General features: G+C 36.4%; 1 protein-coding gene across 2 annotated transcripts in view; it reads right to left on the bottom strand.

The window, feature by feature from the left end:
• LOC109330097 overlaps nt 1-21593 on the bottom strand; it is a 33004-nt gene extending 11411 nt beyond the window's left edge. The window contains exons 1-8 of one of the 2 annotated variants that reach the window (XM_019564122.1): nt 21334-21593; nt 21263-21303; nt 20740-20768; nt 17625-17775; nt 17420-17532; nt 8655-8733; nt 8355-8383; nt 7900-7993 (exon numbers count right to left, since the gene is read on the bottom strand). In XM_019564122.1, coding sequence (XP_019419667.1) covers nt 7900-7993; nt 8355-8383; nt 8655-8733; nt 17420-17532; nt 17625-17775; nt 20740-20768; nt 21263-21303; nt 21334-21514 — 717 coding nt within the window. In that variant the 5' untranslated portion in view covers nt 21515-21593. Of the gene's footprint in view, nt 1-7899; nt 7994-8354; nt 8384-8654; nt 8734-17419; nt 17533-17624; nt 17776-20739; nt 20769-21262 lie in introns of both variants that reach the window. The other variant, XM_019564121.1, reaches the window with a different exon arrangement.

Raw genomic sequence — 22351 nt, 5'->3', positions numbered from 1 at the left:
GTGGCATCCAAGGCATCCTAGGCCTAAGTCATTATGTTTGTCTTTCAATTGTAATAAAGCACATGAAATACATGTGTTCATATCTTTACCATCTGAATATAGTCTAGTTTAGGAGTAGAATCATTTGGCTTATGGTATCCTATGTTAAGATTACCATGCATTGGCCTTACTAGTTTAATGAAAGCCAACTGTGGGAGCCTAGTGGCTTGCCTATAAATGTAACTTTTGCAATGGAATACACAAGTTGAGTTGAATCATAATTCTTTGTGAATTGAGATTGTATCCTTGTGAGAGTATTCTCCAAACCTTCTTGGCTGAAACAAGATTAGAAGTTCTTATCAAGAACCAAGTTCTTGTGGCGAGCATCACTTTGGCTTATCAACACCTCAAGTGTTGTGGCGCCTTCACCTCAAATCTATTCCATCTTCTTTTATCCAATTTCATATTTTCGCTGCCTACTTTATTCTCAAAAGCTCTAGTCAACTGTGAGCTTGGGCCAAGCACCAACCAAGATAGATCGTTCAAGAGCCTTTTATCCAAGAGGTTCACATCAGAAACATAGACAAATACTGGAGAAAGGTTTTACCCCTTCTAGCCCATGCTTGTCTACCTATGGCCTATTGAAATCATACATTTCTTGATGTAGTGTTTCATATAAATAGACTCCCTTCCTCTAGTTTGCAACATGCATCACCTTACTCTTTTCTTAGGTAAGGAGCTTGACTTTCAATCATTCAAGGTGTTTGGTTGCTTCTGTTTGCCAAACCTTAGACCTTATAATAAATACAAACTTGACTATAGATCAGTTGAATGCACTTTCTTATGATATTCTACATCTCATAAAGGATACAAATGTCTAACAAAGGATGGGAAAGTCATCATTTCTAAAGATGTCATTTTTAATGAATAATCTTTTCCATTTGCGGCCATTTCATCCTCCAATGTTCCAACTCCTATAGTCTCTTCCACTTGTGATAATTAACCATTTGCTTATCAATTCATACCAATACCACCTTCACAGAAAATACTCATCTTTCCCTCTCATAGTTTCTCTGGTCATGTTCCTTTTAGTGAGTCCTCTAGTTCCCCAACATTCCAATTACAATTCTTCTACTTCCGAGATTCCTCATATTCCTGATTCACACAGTACTCCAAATACTACACTCCTTCGAATAGTACTACTCCCCCTTCCTGTTTCTACTTATCCTTTGCAAACCAGGTCCAAGTCAAGAATCTAAAAACAAATCTATCCTAGAGCTTATCTTCTCATCTTCAAGTGCCAAAAGTGCTCATGAAAATCCAATCTGGAAAAGTGCCATGCAGGATGAATATAATGCTTTAATCAAGTTAGGAACCTGGTCTTTGGTTCCCCTACCTTCACACAAGCAAGTCATTGGCTTCAAATGGGTGTTTAGGGTCAAGCTCATCCTGCTCACTCTTGCTATTACATACCATTAGCCCCTTGACCATGTCATTTCAATAATGCATTTCTCAATGGTTCCCTAAATGAAGAAGTATACATGCAGCAGCCCCTTGGAATTCAACATCTAGACAAAAGCTTGGTATGCAAACTTCATAAGGCAATTTATAGGCTCAAACAAGCACCAAGGCAGTGGTTTGACAAACTTAAGGAAACTAGAGTTTCTTTTGAGTTGATTCCTAGTTGATGTGATAATTCCCTGTTCATTCAAAAAAATTTCCACTCACAAACGCTTGTTCTTATCAATGTTGATGATATCACAATTATTGGTTTCTCACTTACCAATAAGCAGGTTAACAAAAATGATGGCCACACAACACAAGGCATCATACAATAAGGACCAAATTTAAGGATTGACCTTTAACTTTAATAAGGAAGAACTAGAGAGCACTACCAACCAATAATCACCATCATTTAAATAATTGGGACGACATCAAGAGTGTTGAGAAAAACCTTGATCAACACAAGAATAGAACACAAGCACTCACCACATCTAGACTATGATAGATCTGAGCCACTTCATCAGTTCTATATCCAACATTACCCCTCAAGTTGGAGCATTTACATTATACACATCCAATTTGGAAGGACGATAAAATAGTAGCGAAAATGATAATCATTAAAAGCGGGATGATAACAACTAAGAACCAACTTGGAAAGAAGCCGAAAACCGGAAAAACAACCGGCAAAAAGATCACGAGCTTAGAGTTTCCTCAAGGTGGATACCATGTTGAAATTATAAGGTTTACATATGGAAGAAAAAAAGGAATGACCAAAATAGCAAATTGTATTGATATTGTTGTGAATGGTTATGTGATAATATTGTGATAAAAAAACATAATACACTTTGTAAGAGACAGTTCAAAACAAGAGCATATGAGTGAAGCATATTCCAGCCATTTTCCAGACCGCATAGGCGCATATATCCCTCGCAAAGCACCTCTCTCCTACAAGACTTTGATTTCTCAAATAACCTCAAAGTTATGGATTACAACATTTCGGTCACTCATCACGGAGTTTAGGGGGAATGTTAAAGAATAATAGTTGTTGAATTTAGACAAGATCCCAAGGGTTAAGGGATTGTCTTAAGTCTAAAATCATGGGATTATTAACTTTAAATATGTAATTATTAGGTATTTATTTTTCGCTTTTTCGTTTCTGGTAGGTATTTAATTATGTGATGTTGTTTAGGAAATTATTCTTTTTAGTTCCTAGTTTCTAGTGACAGCTAGCTATTATGTGTATAAATTGTAATTGCTCATGATGAATAAAATCATAACGGAGTATTATTCCTTAGAAACTCTGTTTTCATGGTATCAAGAGCAAGGTGATTCTGAAACCTTGAAAAGAAAAAAAAGCAAGGTCTCTATGGCTGAGAACAACCAAACCCTCAAACACCCAAGTCTAATGATGCCTCACGCACATAGACCACCCAACCAAACTCAAATCTAGTACCCAACTTCTCTAACGACCTAAGCCATTCCTTCCAAATAACTCAACATAAACTCACTAGTTAAATTTTTTAGAATGGTACCAATTTGTCCTCCTTGTTATGAAAGGAAAAGGGAAGATGGATTATCTCACTGGAGACATTCCTGCATCAGCCTCAATAGACCAAACCTATCGGATATGGGAAGCAGAGAACTCTATTGTGATGTCATTGTTGATCAACTCGATGGACCCTAAAATTGGCCGAACCTACTTGTTCTACAACATAGCCCAAGAAATTTGGGAGACTGTCCAAGAGATGTGCTCAGACCTCCAAAATTCATCTCAATGTTTTGAGATCCGGTCTGCTCTACGAAATACACAGCAAGGAAACAAATCTATAACTGAATACTATAATGTATTAGTTGCACTATGGCAAGATATAGATCTTTTTTATACTATACAATGGAACTGTATTGAAGGCAGTCAATTGTACAGTCAAATGCTTGAAAAGGAAAGGGTCTTTGATTTTCTTCATGGACTTAACAAAGACCTTATGAAGTGAGAGGACGTATCCTTGGAACGAAGCCCCTGCCTACACTTAGGGAAGTCTTCTCTGAAGTTAGGAGGGAAGAAAGTAGAAGAAAAGTGATGTTAAAAATAACACCATCTACTGAGGAAACACACTAGCTTGGCTCAACTTTCATCTCAAACCGATGGGAATCCAACAACAAAAACCAACGCTCAAAGGACAGCAAGTTGTGGTATGATCATTGCCAAAAGCCTTACCACACAAAGGAAACATGTTGGAACATCCATGGCAAAATCTATGGATTGGAAATCTCGCACCCAAAGGACACAACATACTTCTGCATCTACTCATGTGACTGAGACTACTGAATCACAAAACAAGCCAAACTCTTCTCCTTTCACTATTGAAGAAATGGAGATGATAAAGAGCATGCTTCGGCAGTCCAAAACTGAACCTGTCATACCTACAACCTCCATTGCTCATGTTGCACAAAGAGGTAACTCTTTTTTATCAAAACAAGAACAGTCTGTGGAGTGGATTGTTGATTACGGAGCCACAGACCATATGACTGGGTCTGCAAATTTGTTTTCCACTTATAAAAATTGTGATGGTAAGATAAATATTACAGTGGCAGATGGAAGTTCCTCCCTTGTGGTTGGGTTTGGTGATGTTAATTTGTGTGGCCTAAGTCTAAAGATCAGTTCTTCATGTTCCTAACTTGAAATACAATTTAATTTCAGTTAGCAAACTATCCAAGGATCAAAATTGTGTAGTAACTTTTTCTTCTACTGGTTGTGAATTTCAGGATTTGGCTTCGGGGATGATGATTGGCAGTGTTGAGGAACGAAGTGGTCTATACATTTTCCCTAGTTCTTCAAGAAACAAAGTACAATCAAAAGTTTCCCTATACACTGCTTCAGATTCTGATGTCATGCTTTGGCACAAATGTTTAGGCCACCCCAGTTTCAATTATCTCAAATTATTGTATCCCAAGTTGTTTATCAATAAAAATGTTTCTTCTTTCCAATGCGAAAACTGCATTATTGCAAAACAACCTAGAAATCATCATCCTCAACGCTCACATAAAAATGCAAAACCCTTCCACCTTATCCATAGTGACAATTGGGGGCGGTTCATTACCTTTATTGATGACCACACACAAATATGTTGGACCTATCTTATGGAAGACAAATCTGAGGCATGTACCATCTTTAAACAATTACACAACTTTGTGAAAAACATGTTTCAATCCACTATTCAGATTTTTCGAACTGACAATGGGAAGGAATATTTTTCTCTTGAACTTAAAAATTACCTTATTGAGCATCGCATATTCCACCAAAGCACATGTGTGTACACTCCTCAACAAAACGGGATAGCCAAAAGAAAAAACCGCCGTATTCTTGAAGTTGCACGCTCTATAACGTTTGCAAGTAATGTCGCACATTCTTTTTGGGGTGAAGTTGTTTTAACCTCTACATATCTTATAAATAGGCTTCCGTCTAGAATTCTTAATTTTCAGACCCCATTAAGTTGCTTGCACAATTATTTTCCCTATGTCAGACTTTTTGAGTCACTTCCCCGTAAAGTTTTTGGATGTACCGTGTTTGTTCATAATTTTAATTCCACACGGGGCAAACTTGACTCTAAAGCCATTAAGTGCATCTTTGTTGGTTACTCACCCTCTCAGAATGGGTATAAGTGCTATTGTCCTTCTACAAAAAGGTTTTACATTTCTTATGACACAACTTTCCTTGAATATCAACCTTTCTTTTCGAATGTTTCACTTAAGGGGGAGAACTCAAATGAAGATACATATTGGGATTTATCCATGTCCCTACCTATATTACTCCCTGGTTCATTTCCCAAAGAGTCTACCATTCAAGGCCCTAAACCCATACAGCTTAAAACTCATATCTTACTTCCTAGTTCATCTCCAAAGGAGCCTACTTTTCAAGACCCTAAACACATACACCTTTCAACCCAAGGGGAAGAACCTGAAAAACAATTGCAAAGTGAACTTCGAGTCTACTCTAGAAGACCACAAACTTCGAGTCTACTCTAGAAGACCACGAACTTCGAGTCTACTCTAGAAGACCATGAATTCCTCAGCAAAGCCAACCACCAACACCAGTGCCAATTCTAATAAATGAAAGTAATTGCACAGATAATGATTTAAATGCTATTGTCAATGATCTTGATTTTCCTATTGCCACTAGAAAGGGAGTTAGGTCCTGCACTCAACATCCCATATCTAACTATCTTACTTATTCTAAGTTGTCACCAAAGTCCAGGGCTTTCATCACAAAGATTGGTAAAATGGAGGTTCCCAAAAATGTTCATGATGCTCTTCAAGATCCAAAATGGAAAGGTGTTGTAATGGAGGAAATGAATGCTCTAAATGGGAACAAAACATGGGATGTAGTAAACCTTCCTAAAGGAAAGAAGGCAATTGGATGCAAATGGATTTTTACCATAAAAATAGGAGCTGATGGAAACATTGATTGATACAAGGCAAGGTTGGTTGCTCAAGGGTATACTCAAACCTATGGTATTGACTATGAAGAAACTTTCGCTCCAATAGCAAAATTGAATTCCATTAGAGTCTTAATCTCTCTTGCTGCAAATATTGATTGGGAACTGCACCAAATGGATGTGAAGAATGCCTACCTAAATGGAGACCTGAAGGAAGAAGTTTATATGAAGCTCCCTCCAGGCTTTGAGAAAAAGACTAAACTAGGTATTGTGTGCAAGTTGAATAGCTTGGTTTACCCAATTTAGTGTGGCTATGAAACAATTGGGATATAGACAAGGGAAGGCAGATCACACTCTCTTTGTTAGACAAGCTAAAAATGGAAGAAAAGTAGTTCTTATTGTGTATGTAGATGACATAGTCATTACTGGAGATGACACACATGGAATTGAAAGACTTAAAAGACATCTTGAAGCAAAATTTAAGGTAAAAGACCTTGAACTCTTGAAATACTTCCTTGGAATGGAAATAGCAAGGAGCAAGAAAGGCATTTTTATTTCCCAAGGGAAATATACCCTGGATCTATTAAGAGAGACAGGAAAATTGGGGTGCAAGGCTGTTGGAACGCCTCTGGACAGAAATTGGAAACATAAAATTGATGAAGATTATCCTCCGGTAGAAAGGGAATCATATCAACACTTGGTAGGAAAATTGATCTACCTTTCTCTCACTAGACCCGATATTACTTATAGTGTAAGTGTAGTGAGTCGATTTATGCATTCTCCCACCAAAAGTAATCTAGAAGTTGTAAATCAAATCCTTCGGTACCTAAAAGGGACTCCAGGCAAGGGTTTGTTATTCCAAAAAAACAGCCACAAGGGATTGAGTGTTATGTTGATGCAGATTGGACAGGCTCCATAGAAGAAGCAAAATCAACTACTGGGTATTGCACTAAAGTGTGGGGAAATGTGGTGACCTGGAGAAGTAAGAAACAAAGTGTTGTTGCTAGAAGTAGCGCTAAAGTTGAATATCGGGCAATTGCTCAAGGAGTTTGTGAACTTATTTGGATAAGTAGATTACTACAAGATCTATTTATTCCACTTCAAGGTCCTATGAAAATGTACAGTGATAGCAAATCAGCTATTAGTATAGTTCACAATTTTGTACAACATGGTAGGATGAAGCATGTGAGGATTGACCGGAACTTCATAATATCAAAAATTGAAAATGGAACTTTCAGTTTACATTATGTACCAACCAAGTCACAAGAAGCTGACATGTTTACGAAGTCCTTACTGAAGGCAGAATTTGACTTGAATGTTGTTAGCAAGCTGAATGATCGACATCTATTCACCAGCTTGAGGGGGAGTGTTGAATTCAGACAAGATCACAGGGCTTAAGGGATTGTCTTAAGTCTGAAATCATAGGATTATTAACTTTAAATATGTCATTATTAGGTATTTATTTTTCCCTTTTTCGTTTCAGGTAGGTATTTAATTATGTGTTGTTGTTTAGGAAATTATTCTTTTAGTTCCTAGTTTCTAGTTTGACAGCTAGCTATTACGTGTATAAATTGTAATTGCTCATGATGAATAAAATCAGAATGGAGAATTATTCCTTACAAACTATGTTTTCAATAGTTAGTAGAGTTAATTACTAGTTACTTACTTGTGTGTATGTTTTGCTATGTACTATCAGCTCGTACTTGCTTTTACTACAAGTTAGACTGCCTTATACTATATCAATTATAATGTCAATTGTACAGCATTGTACTATTCTGGTTATCTTGCAGCATAAGTCATTGTACTTAATGTCCTATAAATAGAGTGGACTACCTATTGTAAAGTTAGTTAATTCAATAATAGAAAAAGTAAAGATTTTGTTATCTCTTTCATTTTAACTACTTCCTTTGCAAACATACACAACTACGATATTCACAAGGATACAACAATGATCAAATTATTGTATGTAAACTTAGTGACTTACTTGTTGAACCAGAACTCGAAGACGTGCAAGCAAAGCCATAAGTATCACAGAAAATGGCATGAAAAATGTTCGAGCAAACAATACAGACATTTCACTACAAAATAGTCAAGGAAAAAACTTACTCTCTACAATCTTAACAGATAACTCCTATAATGCTGAAAAAGCATGCACTAAATGCAATCCACGCAGACAATGACAATTTCTACTGAAGGAGTACTACGTTTTATTTTTCATAGTATAAAGCAAAAACATGATTCAAGGACAAAAGACAAAAAAAAACCACTACATTATTTTAGCTGATTAAAATATGGAAACTGCTTAAAGAACATCAGGAGATGCCATGGTTGGCAACTAACAAGTTCAAGTTTGAAGAAATTCTATATCAACCAAAAGACATATAATACAAATGAGCCAACCATTAAAATATAAGCCACATGATACCAGTAAAAGGATACGTTGCAGCCTTCAGTATTGGTTCAACCATCTGCATCCGAAAATAGAGCACAAATTTAAACAGAAGATCAGATTCCAGAAGAATGAGCAATCCAATAGTAAATCTATAAAGATGCATAAGGAAAAAAATCCCTTTAGAATAAATTAATATGTACAAAAGCCTCCTACTATATGCATGAAGAGCAAGCAGCTAACAAGCTCCCACAGTAGAGTCTCTACTAGAGGCACGATGACCTAAATTTATAAAGCCGATAAAGAAAATGGAAACAGAACAGTGGAAAAATGTTAAACTGCAATTTCACCTCTGCTAATAAGCGTGCAACTCCTAAAAGACGCTCCATAAAATTATGCTTTCCATTATCGCACTTTCTCCTTTTTAAGCTGTCATGAAGCAGTGAGTAGAACAATGTTATCATCTACAAGACAGGACCTATAATATCAACTAATACATATGAAGAAATTTCAACATAAAAATATTTCAAAAGCCAATGGCAAATTCATAGGCAAGAAAGGAGCGTGAATGCAAGATATTCTGGCAGTTCAGCTAAGCAAGGGAGTGAGTCCTCTCTCATAGGATTTGATGTAAATGGTTTTTCTATAAATATGATTTATAATGGGATATTGTTGGGCCATTTATTCCATGTAACTGGCCAGCTAGTGGGAAAACACTTTTGTTGTTGCCATACCCATATTTACATACTTCATTCTTTAACCATAAGTTCACCACTAGATCTAAAAAATAGTATAAGGCATCAAACCTGTGCTGCTTTTCACAAGAAAAGTATAATTTGACAGTTAGAAGAATTGGAACTAACTCCACACCAAAAAGCTAATTCATAGGGGGTTATTGCCCATATTAGAGATTAAGGTTTACATTATACTTAGTTCACTTTGTAATTGTAGAATTAGTTATTACAACTAACTAATAGCTTACTAGAGAAGCTAACACACCTACTATAAATAGAGGTGTGCTTCTCTCATTTGTAATGCACTTTCATTTTCTCAATAGCAATCAAGAGTGGCAGTTACCACTCTCGTCTGCTCTCTCTTCTCTTCTCTCCTTTCCTCTTTCAATTTATCACTTTTACATGGTATCATTCGCTACCATGGCCAATGCCAATGACGATTCTTATGTGGATGCTTCTTCTCCACCATTATCCTCTTATGTTGCACCAATTCAAGCTTATTCTCCATCTTTGTCTATGCAAATTCCGGTGACGAAGCTCACTGAAAAGAATTACCTCACATTGAGTCAATTCATGTTGGCAATGCTCAAGGCAAACAGAGCCTTGAGATTCATCAATAACATAGAGGTTCCTCCACGTTTTCTCATAGATATTGATTGTGACCTAAATCACGTGAATCTTGCTTTCTCCGGTTAGGAGGAATGTGGTAAAGTCATCTTCTCTTGGCTTCTTAATTCAATTTCAAAAGCTCTACAACCATGTGTTGTAGGCTGTGTTCACTCATGGTAGTTATGGAGTGAGTTACGTGTCTTTTGCAACTCACACACCAAAGCGAAAAGTCGTCAATTATGTGTGCTCAAATTCGTTCCATTACTCCAGGTTCCCTTTACATTTCTGAGTTTTTCTCTCGTATCAACTTAGTTTTGTGATGAAGAACAGGATTGTGGGTCATGGCCACAGTGCTGAGGTTGTCACACAGAACCAGTGGAGATTGATAGGCAAAGTTAAGTTCTGAGAGGAGAGATTCAATCCAGATAATTTCTTGAGAAGTTAGAGCCAGACTTCGATATTCTGCTTTAGTACTAGATCTGGAGACAGTGTGTTGTTTCTTGGACCACCAAGTGACAATGTTTGGGCCAACGAAGAGACATGCACCAGAGACAGATTTTCTGTCATCTGGGTCTGATGCCCAATCTGCATCACAGAAGGCAGTGATGGGTAGAGAAGTAGTAGTCCTAGCAGGTCTAAGTTGAATGCCCATAGTGATAGACCCTTGTAAGTACCTTAGGATTCTTTTAACAACAATCCAGTGGTGATCTGAGGGATTGGCCATGTATTGACACACTTTTTTGATACTGAATGCAAGGTCAGGTCTTGTAATTGTTGCATACTGTAGAGCACCTACTATGGATCTGTACAATGTAGGATTTTCAAAACTAGAGGATCCTGTTTTGGTCAGTTTGCATGAAGTGGACATAGGAGTAGGAGATGGTTTTGCTGAGTCCATGTTGGCCTTTTTGAGAAGATCTTTGATAGAAAGAGAGACCCATTGGACAAGTGTTGAACTTCAATACCCAGAAAATAATCCACAGGACCTAGCCTTTTTAGTGCAAATGTAGTGCTGAGTTTGTCTATAACCTGATTAATGTGAGGAATGGAGGATCCAGTAACAATAATATCATCTACATAAACTAACACATAGAGTTTGTAAGTAGATGAGGTGTGAATAAACAAAGAATTATCACACTGACTGATTTTAAAACCAAATTGAAGTAAAGTGCACTTAAGTCTTCCAAACCACTGCCTAGAAGCTTGCCTAAGACCATAGAGAGCTTTGTGAAGTCTGCAAACTTGAGTTTTATCACCACTAATGAACCCAGCAGGCTGCACCATATAAACCTCTTCATTGAGAAGGTCACTGAGAAATGCATTATTGATATCTAACTGTTCCATAGGCCATTTGTATGTTACTGCTAGAGTGAGTAGTATCCTTATAGTAATAGGTTTTACAACTGGAGAGAATGTTTCAATAAAGTCAATTCCCTGTTTTTGATGAAACCTCTTTGCCACTAATCTTGTTTTGTATCTGTTAATTGTTCCATCAGGATTCTCTTTAATTCTGAACACCCATTTACAGCCTATGGCTTGTTTTTCTGGGGGCAAATCAACAACAGACCATGTACCCAACTGAATGAGAGCATTGTATTCTTCCTGCATGGCTTGAACCAGAGAGGATTACTCAGGCAGCTTTGACAGATGTAGGTTCAGTTTGGGTTAGAAGGACTCTGGGAACTCTAGGAAAAAAGGACTTGTCTATACCAGATTTGGAACGGGTTTGCATTGGATGAGTAGACTTAGGAATCATAGTGGTTTGTGGAACAGAGGAAGACTCTATTGTAGTGGACTGTGAGAGTTGTAAAGGTATGTTTGAAGTGATATGAGAGACTCTGTGAGTACTTGACATGGAGGTATACTCAGGGGACTGACCAGGGGTATTGATAGGAATTGGGATAGAGGATGAAGATGTAGTGTTATGAGTGCCACTAATGGAGACAATATTTTGTGGAGAATGGTGAATCAAGGTAGTAGGAGATGTCACAGGGACAGAGGAAGATTCAGAATTGTACATAGGAGAGGGTAGAGAAGTATAGGGAAAATGATGTTCATTGAATATGACATCTTTTGAAATATAGATTCTACCATCTTTTGTCAAACACTTGTATCCTTTATGATGGGCTGAGTAGCCAAGAAAAGTGCATTCAGAGGATCTGAAATCAAGTTTATGATTATTGTAAGGTCTCAATAGTGGAAAGCATGCACATCCAAACACCTTAAGGAATGAATAGTCAGGTTGTTCCTTAAATAAAAGGAAATAAGGAGCAGACTGATGTAGTGTAGGTGATGGTAATCTATTAATGAGATAGACTGCAATGGTGAATGCATATTCCCAATAGGACAGAGGAAGTGAGGCATGAGAAAGTAAGGCTAGACTAGTTTCTACAATATGTCTATGTTTTCTCTCAACAGTTCCTTGTTGATGATGAGTATGAGGGCATGAGATTCTGTGAATTATTCCTAGTGATTTGAGAAATTCAGTGAATGATCTAAACTCCCCATCCCAATCACTTTGAATGGCTTTGATATCTAGATGGAACTGTGTTTGGACAAGTTTGACAATGTTGAAATAGGTACAGAGTATCTGATTTTTTCTTTAGGAGATAGATCGAGGTATGTTTTGTGTGAGCATCAACAATAGACAAATAGTACCTAAATCCTGTTTCAGAGTGTATAGGTGCATGGCCCCAAAGATCTAGGTATAATAGTTCAAATGGTTTAGTATAAGTGGAACTGGAATGAGGAGAGTGCAATTTGTGAGCTTTAGCACAACAACATGCATTACAAAAGTCAAGACTATTTTTATTACAATGTGAGATATTATATTATTGAAGGACAGTGTTTACAGCAGCCTCATGGGCATGTCCTAGCCTATAATGCCAAAGTAAGCATGAAGATAAACTCCTAGAGCTAGAAAATACAGTGTTGTTTGCATAAGATGGCAGTTTTGAGTTGAGATTACAATGTAAGATGTTTGGTGACAAGAGATTGTGGAAGGCATAGAGCCACCCTGAAGGAGCACTTGCTTAGTAGCCTGAGATTTAACAAAACAATGATTAGGATGGAACTCAAAAAAGCATTTGTTATCCCTAGCAAACTGTGACACACTAATAAGATTTTTGGTAATGGTGGGAACAAGCAAAAGGTTTTGTAAGGACATAGACACTTTGGAATTGAAAGGGGACTGAAAATAAGCATGCCCACTATGAGTAATATTAGCTTTGTTACCATTACCATGTAGATGTGTTCAGATGAGAATTGTTTTGTTGGTTCTGCTAGGAAAGAAGGATCAGCAGTGAGATGATGTGTAGCACCTGAGTCAAGATACCACAAAGATGGCTTGTTGGAATCTTGATCAGTGTGTGTGACCATTCATTGCATAAGGAGGTGGGTAGGCATATGATGAGTCAGGTCTGATGGTCCTTTTGAAATGCTGATTATGAGCAGGTCTTTGATGATTGTATGAATGAAATGATGGTCTTGGTCTAGTAGGAGGAGAAGGCATAGCATATCCAGGTGTAGGAGGAGTTGGATAGTACATATGTGGATAAGTGTCAGCATAGTGATTTCCAAAGGAGTGATGCATAGTGTAGGAAGGATCATATGGTGCATAATAGCACCAAGCAACATCATGCCCATATTTGTTACAATAGTCACAAAAGTAGACAGAATTTATGCCTGAGGACCTTCCACCACGACTACCACGCTTGTTGAATCTTCCTCCACCTCTAGAGCCATTATGAATTTGTCCAGAATAACCCTGAGTTTGCGGTATTGTGTGAACATTTGCACGATAAGGTGGTTGTGATGAAGGAAAGGGAGCAGTATGAGTTACAGAGACTGGTGAGGGTGGTTCAGCAGCAGCAACATTTGCAGATAGTGCATCAGAGACAGTCTTATGTTTGTTCTTTACCAACCTAGACTCATATGTGAGTAAGAATTGTTCCAACTCATTAATGGAAGGTGGATGAACTTGGCTCTCAATTGTTGTAATAACAGTGTGATACTCCTCATTAAGACCATCTAAAACACAATCAACATGTTCCTCTAATGAAATTGGAGTTCCAATTGATGCTAACAAATCAGTAAGCATTTTAATTTTTGAAAAGTAATCAGAAATTGAACTAGATCCTTGAGAAATTCCACGAAGTTGTGCCCTAAGTTGATAACTACGTGCTTTAGTATGAGCATTACAGAAAGAATGTAGTTCATGCCATAATTGAAAAGTAGAATTACAACCTATAACTTGTGGTTATAGAGATTCTGAGATGGAATTGAGAATCCACGAGAACACGGTTTGATCCTGTTCTTCCCAAGCAAGAAACCCTGGATTTATACGATGATTGGTACGATCTGATTCTGTAAGAAATTGAGGAGGAAATTCTGGATTTAACAACCTAAGAACACGATTCGATTTCAGAACTGCTATCATGAACTGACTCCATGTGAGATAGTTCTTTTCCGTAAGTTTTGTCGTTGGCACAGGAAGAGAAAGAACAGAAGCTATAGCCTAAACTGGCACTGCAGGGGAAGTATTTGGTGGAGAATTCATGGAAGGAGGAGGATCAGTTGCGGCGTTGGCCATAAAAGCTCTTGATACCATGTAAAATGGAGAATTAGAAGGAGAGAAAGAAAGAGAATAGTAACTGAATCTGTTTTGATTGATATTTTCTTTGATTGATTTTGAATACACTATTCAGCTTCTATTTATAGAAGCAGTTACAAAGCATGTGGCAGTTACTTAACTGTAACTGCCATTCTACTAGAAGCACCTAGCCTAACAGACTAGACAGATTTAGTTACAAAGCCAATAAGGCAAATCGTACATATTAAAATAAATACAAACAGATAATCTTCTAATAATGACAATACTTTGCATCCAACTATTTCAATGGTAATAGTTATCCTAGCTCGCATGGACCTTCTTCTCAGCCCATTGTGCATCAACACTTTGCTCCTACCATGTCTTATGTTGCTCCACCTGGGCATAGGGCTTATCAACCCAGATTTCCTCCCTCTTATAATCCATGTCCCTTTCATTTACCTTCATCCACCATTCATTCTAATCCAAATTGCAAGTCTATGACTCCTAACATGTCTTATGATGGCACATCAATCTCATTCTTATGCTATGAATCAGTGTTGCCCAATGGCGGCCATGGTGGCGCCATGGCGGATGGCGGTGGCGGAGCCATGGCAGGAATGGCGGATATTCATGTTCCTGGGCAGTTTTTTTAAAAAAATTGGGCCCAAATGTGTTTTTTTGGACCCAGTCCATGTTTTTTAGAACTAAAAAACTAATATTTCTATTTCTAAAATTAAAACCCTCCCTCTTTCAAAACTTCCTCACCTTCCTCATCTTCCTCCTCCACTGCTCCACTGCCGCCGCCGCTACCCCTGCTGCCGCTGCCACCACCACCACCATTCATAGGTTTTTTAAGTTTTTTTTTTCCTTATTTGTATTTATTTTTTTATCTAGTCTTCTCATCTCTTTATCTGTTTTTTTTTTTAACAGAAAAATAATTTTTTTATTTTTTTATCTAGTCTTCTCATCTCATTATTGTATTTATTTTTTTTTTCCTATTATGTTATATTTTTTATTTATTTTTTCAACCGCCATGATGACGTCCGCCATTTGCCCGCAACGCCTTCATGGCTGAATTTTGGCAGCCGCCATGGGCCGCCATCCGCCATGGGCAACACTGCTATGAATCTGATTGTTGGAAGCTATGATTGAAGACCTTCACTTTGGCACCCTGATGCAAGTGCTACAAATCATCTCATCTCATAACCCTCATTGTTTCATGAACCTAATGAATATTTTGGACCATAACACATCTATATGGGTAATGGCACTAAAGCATCTATCACTTGTAATGGTAATACTTATTTTGAATCTTCCACTAATCCATATGTAGCATGGAATTTTGCACGAATAAACATCTATGGGTGGGCCAATATTGGAGTTTGCACTGATACAATGTTAGAATAATTGAGTCAACCATCATTCCAAAAGTAGCTAATATGGGTAGAATTTCATAAGTCAGTATAAATGGCTCAACCGCTCAACTCATTCTCAACCCATGTGGATCACGCCCAAATTTATGGTGTTAAGACAAATTTGATTTGGTATTCTCCACCCTAATTATTGGATCAATAATCAATTTGACCACATGTATATCTTAGCACCATATGCAATGTCATCTTCTGTTTCACCCACTTTACCATGTATCTTTTCCTTATGTCCCAAAAGCCATGTATTAACCCAGTTCATTTCTGTTTTAGACCGGTTTGGTACTTTGGTCTACAAAGAAACAATTTTTGATATTGTGGTTAAGCTAGTGGATTAGTTGGTACTCAAATCTCAGACAGGTTGATGAAAATAAGCAAAATTTTATATTCTGATTTTGAGATGATAAAAACTAGTAAGATTAATATTGATGAACTCTTGCATTTGGTATAGATTGTGTTTTTAGATTATGATTATATATTTATTTATGATTATAATTGACATTATAAACTAAAAAACAACTCATCAAAATGAAGAGGTGAAAAATTGCTTATTTTTCTTGGTTTATAAGCTTCTTTTGTAAACTAAGCTTGTTACCAAACAAGCTAATTTTATAAATGAAGCTTATAAACCAAAACTAAGCAAAAACAATATATATCAAGCATAGGCCTCATCTCCTAGATCATTATCAAAGTGATAATGATTCAGAAGTAGGTAGAAGAGCAAAAAGAAATACAACTAGTGCCTAGAGGTTTATTCCAGAGAACCTCCTCTCACCCAATACCAACTAACTTGTTTCCCAAGATAACCAACCATCTCTCACTAAGTGTTATTTATGCAGTTGGGACTACAGCTGTCCTAACTAATCCTAATCTCCTGAGTGTTAGGATCTTGTGCTACTCTCCCAAACATCCTACCAGAGACACCTAATAAGTCTCCACCTATTGTGAACGCATTGGATTGGGAAGCTCTTATGGGTTTTAATAGTAATTAGAGGTATCAGATTTTGAATGTTGTAGAATTCATGTTTGGGAGGGTTTAGTCCTTTAATTTTGCTATGAAGAGGTCATTATCGGTACTTACTTTGGTGAACAATGTGCTTCGAGCATGTGTTAGGGGTTGAGGATCGTAAAATCGTACGATCTCATGAGTAGGATCGCGATTTTGACTAGCTTGGCTATTATGAGATTGAATTTGTTTTGGATTGGAATGAATGGTGCCTAACTAACTAGGTAATTTGGGCTCAAAACTGAAAGTAAAAATCGAAATTGGAAATACAAAATACAAAGTTGAAATCAAACATATTTTCATAACTTCCAAAACCGAAAATGTAAATGATTTTCAAGAAATGAAAAATAGAAAATGAAAACCAAATGTTTCCTGAAAGCAAACAGGCCCTACAGATTTTCCATTTTCATTTTCCATGTATTGAACGTATATGATTGAAACAGACAGAAAATGCAACAAATTCGAGCCATTTAAAAATAAGAGTTATTACTCACCTAAGAGATACTAGTTATTTTTCCTTTTCTTTTGGTCATTAAGACAAATCAATAATTTTTTTGAAACAGTAGTTAGGGAAGAACTATTTTAAATATCAGCAATACAGTACATATACCGAACATACTTTAAACACTATTGTATTACCATGTCATCATATTACCATGTCAGTCATCCTTGGTTTTAAAGTTGAATTGAAACTTTGTATACATATTTGGTAGACTTAAGATAATTGCAAGTAATAAGATAAACCTACCTCTCTAAAAGATGAACCTTTTGTTTTGGTCTATCACCTTTGAGAACAAGGAAACACGATGTTACAAGCTCCTCGATGTTTGCCGATTGAAGAAGCTTTAAATCCCTCCTCACCTGTTCCATTCAATTTTCCATGCAATCCTTATTAAAAATTTCTAACACTAATGAAATATTGCATTGTTGAATGACAATGTGTATAGTACCACCTTCAAAAGACGTTGGAAATAGGAACAGCGCCGGTGCTGGTTCTTGTTCTTGTATACCAGTCTTTGTAAGACGCCACACTCAGATTGGAGCAGGATAAGCATAGATGTTACCCTTGCCTCAATTACATCAATTTCAGTACCCATCAAGCCCCTGTGATTTCAATCGAACTGCAGAAATTACTATTAAAAATAAATAAAAATACATATGATTCATGCATTTTTGTGAAACTACCACAAGAACATAGGTAGGTGGGATTGGCTACATAGATAGAACGACATCATAATGCTCTATCATAAATCATGTTCATTAACAAAACATTGATCTCTAATCTAAGTCTTTTTCAGCCGTTTCACCTATGGTTTTTCTTGGCCTCCCTCTTCCTCTAGGAATTGGATTAACCTCCATTTGATCTACTCTCCTTACAGGGGCCTCTAGCCTAATGGTAAGACTGCCTCTTTTCTACCAAATGTTCCAGGGTTTAAATCCCATGGATGCCCCCTTTGTTCTATTTTAAAAACATGTCTATTTGTGTTTGACGCCGTAGATAGTTAGACATAAGCCAAAAGGTGAAGGTTTGTATTACGCAGTCGACAACCAACGTAAAACTTTGTCAAAACTTTATGATATGGCATTTTTGTGAAACTATCAAATCTAGAAGAAAAACATATATTTAATGCATACAAAAACCTAAGATTCAACTAGTTAAGGGCATGGAGCACTTATATCAATGTTAATAATCAAAACACAAGGCAACCTACAAATGATGAACTGTAACTCATGTCTTTTGTAATTGAAATGGACGAGTAAAGCATGACCGAATCATAATTCATTACCAATTAAAATTAATATACTACTATATAAAAGTAAAATAGTTTGATTCCTTCTCTATATCTTTCCAGTTTCGTTTTATGTTGTCTTAGTCTATTAGTCTTTTGTGATAGTTAATCTTAACCTTGTTAGTGTCATCTTCCCAAAAGTTATGTTTGCAAATTAGATCCACCACAATGATGGACAATGAAGCTTTTGGCGACCCAACAAGTCACCTTCATGTAGGAACCAACTAAAGCATCGTTTTCCACACAGTTGTGCGACATCCGCCCAAAAACCATCTACTTCGCCATTAATGGATCAACCCAATTTCTTAAAGGAAAATTTTCCAAATAAATTATTAAGGGATTTTCTAGTTCTTTTCATTATAAACTCAATGAGACAAATTAGGAAGTTTGGCCGAGAACTGAAACTACGAAGGAAAAACCATTGAGTCATGGTGATTCCGAGTTTTACAAAAGAGGTGAACCTGACCCAGATCCTTCTTGGATCTTACCTGTCATGTATGCAAATAATAATTAATGTCATAAAAAATGGATGGAAAGGACTAACTTGACTAACAAAGACAAAATAAAAGATCAAAGTGAAACAAAAAGGTTGTATAATCCAACTTTAAAAATAGAGGAAGAATCAACCTTTTTTCCCATATAAAAAACAAAGGGAAATAATCACGACTCATGCACTTGTGACACAAACTATTTTTTTTTTAAAATAATGAATAGAAAAAGATATTGAGATTGAACTACTTTAGGGTGCAGGATGAAACAACTTACTTATATTGGTGTTAATAATCGGTACACAAAAATAAATTGGAACTTGTCACAATTAAGATCGAGAAAGAATGATGAAAAATAAAAGTGTTTAAAAATGGAGTCACCACCAATCATGTATTGGGTAGGGAAATAACTAGAAAACCTTGTTGCTGAAAGAAAATAAAGAAAACAAAAGAAAAGCAATTGAAACCAACCGAAGTTCAAGAACTGATTACAAGGGTGGAAACTGAATCCCAGTACACCCTTAACAGATCCATCCTAAAATAGTTAACTAAACAATATCTATTCAATCTCCAAGCAAAGATAAGCAAATGAGGATGACAAAAACACGGTCATTTAATAATCATATGCAAATCCAAAATAATACAAAACTAAAGCTTAGAATGATATAAAAGAAAAATAAGCACCTATCACATCATTTATATGAAGCACAACTGGCCCAAAGCCCAGAAACCACAAAGCCCAGAAACCACAAAGCTCTAACCTTAAAACAACACATTTAGGAAATTTTGTAAGCAAACCAGTGAAAGATACATCAGGCTAGTTCGTGGAGAACAAACTCGCGTACTCAGCAAACAAAGTCTTCATTGATTATAAAGGTTATTGGAGAAAGAAACTCCTCAAAACATGATTTTTTTCATCAATTGACTGATAGGTAACCCCATTAGGGAAATAAGGAAGAAGGGTGAGAGGGAGAGGTAGCTAGTCATTTGAAGAGAGAATTGAAGCTTTTGGGCATTGGGAGGTGCAGACTCTCAAAGTTCTGCAACATCATTTATAATATTGGGGAGATTTTCTCTGTTTCTAAGCAATAAAATACTAATTTCTATCAATTGGTATCAAAGCACTCGATCTTGGTACCGAAATGGAGATTCCAAATTTTGATGTTGAAACTTGAAGGAGATGCCTAGTGGTGGTTGATTTGCATGGAGCAACACTTTGAGGCAACAAGAACAATCAAAGCAGAGAAGGTGATCACTGCTGAAGGGTTTGAGATGCTTGGCTCTTACATGGTGGCTCAGCTGGAAATTGAAGAACCTTAAGGTGTGGGATGACCTTCAGGTGACATGGTTGAACTTCACAAAGACTGCTCAGAATTTAAGCCAGAATTTAATCAAGATTTACAAGTCTGGATTGAAGATGAGGAAGAAGAATGAATGGAGCCAAGAAACAAAAATAAAGATGTAGGTTTGGGGATCAAGAACCATATTCTCGGGGATGAAAAGGTGGAACCAGAACCATGGATGAAGATGGAAACAGAAGAGGGCAAAATGGTGGAGATGCTCAAAGAAGATCATATGGTAGGTTATTACGATACCACAATTTTACGATTTTCCCCTTCCTCCTCATCTTATGTAAGATCTCGATTTTGACAACACTGATACATAGTACTCATATTAATAGACTTGGCTTAAATCAAAGCCCAAAGAAACAATCATACAGTGTTTTCAACATCAATCAATGCCAAAGATAAAATGTGAATACAGAGTTCAGAGTTGAAACAGAAGCTTACGTGTGTTCAGCTCTTCTCGAATTTGTCACCTGAAAGGATTAGACAGCAGATCAGATATGTATCAATCCAAGAGAAAACTGAAACCTAGACATGCAAAGAAATACAAAAAGGAACAGGGAGACCATAATACATGATCCAGTGATTTAAATTGCGGACTGCATCACCTCATGTAGACCGTAATTGCGGTGTAACTATGAATCATAATGATGCGGCCGCATCGAGCCACAATGCAACCGCATCAGACCACATTTGGATTAATCACAGAATAATTCACACCGCAACTGCCGCAATCGCAGTAACTGCAACCATTACTCCAATTTAAAACACTGACATGATCACAATAAACATAATTTCAATGAATGCACTCTTCTTATCGATAGATTAGCATCATTTGAGAAGAAATTAGCATTTGCAAGGATTAAAAAGCATTTAAAAAACCAACTTCAGTAACAGCGATAAAAAATTAATAGAATAAAAGAATTAAAGAAATATAAGCGAACTAGGGTTGGATATAATCGGAGACCTCGTCAAGAGGTTTTGCGTTGACGGCGGCAGAGGCGTGAACTTGCTGTGGAGACTGAGACATGTGCCTGCTCCTCCCGTTTCGATCTTCTCTATCTGAACCTCTTCCTCTTTCACTCACATTGCTCCTCTCGCTCTCACGCTCACGTCCTCGCTCTTTATCTGATTGAGTTCTCTTCAACCGCTTGGATCGCGGAGAGAGATAACGAGTAGGAGGGGAATGGTTGGTGGTGGTGGAGGAGTGATGGCCCATGGTTCAGAGGAGTGGTGCTATGAACAGCGGCGGCGCGTAAGTTAGACACTGTTTTTCAAGGTTATTCAGTTAATTCTATTTTAAATTCACATATTTATTATAAGGAATATCTTATTATTTTTATTTTTTAAACTTTTCTAATTAGTCCTTTTCTACTTTTTTTTAGAGGTTATTCAGTTTGTTCTATTTTAAAAACATGTTTTTTAGATTCACATATTTTAAAACACATGTGATTCAAATTCACATCTATACTAATAGATATATTTATTATAAGGAATATTTTCTACTTCTATTTGTTGATTTTATTTTTAAAGAAATAATTTTTATTTTCTTAAAATATGTTTGTTATTATTATTTTTATTTTTCAAAATCCTTCATTTTAAACTTCACAAATGAAAACAATTACTTACAAATAATACAATTCTAAATTTTGATCACTAAAATAATCAAAGGCATTGATATTATAGAATGTTTTCATATTTGACATTTGCATTTTCTTTTTCAATGGTTTTTATATCAACATTATATTTAATACTTTTAATGGATAGACTTGATGATTAGTTATCACAAAATGTACGGAATGTCATAACAAACATCATCATGCATTTGTAAGTGCCCTCTAGAAAGATAAAGTTAAAATAAAGAGTAAATATTTATTTCAGTTTCTTGTGCTTTTTTGACCTTACGATTTTGGTTCCTCAAAAATTGAAAAATCCAAAATGTTTCAAAAATTTTAAATGTGGGTCAAATTAGTTCTTTATGGTTAAATTAGAACATATCATGTGTTGTAAAACATGTTAAAATGACTAATTTGACACACATTTGAAATTTTTTGAT

This window comes from Lupinus angustifolius, chromosome LG16 (genome assembly GCF_001865875.1).
Source record: "Lupinus angustifolius cultivar Tanjil chromosome LG16, LupAngTanjil_v1.0, whole genome shotgun sequence".
In the NCBI taxonomy this organism is placed as follows: Eukaryota; Viridiplantae; Streptophyta; class Magnoliopsida; order Fabales; family Fabaceae; genus Lupinus; species Lupinus angustifolius.
This window is presented reverse-complemented; position numbering and strand designations above follow the sequence as displayed.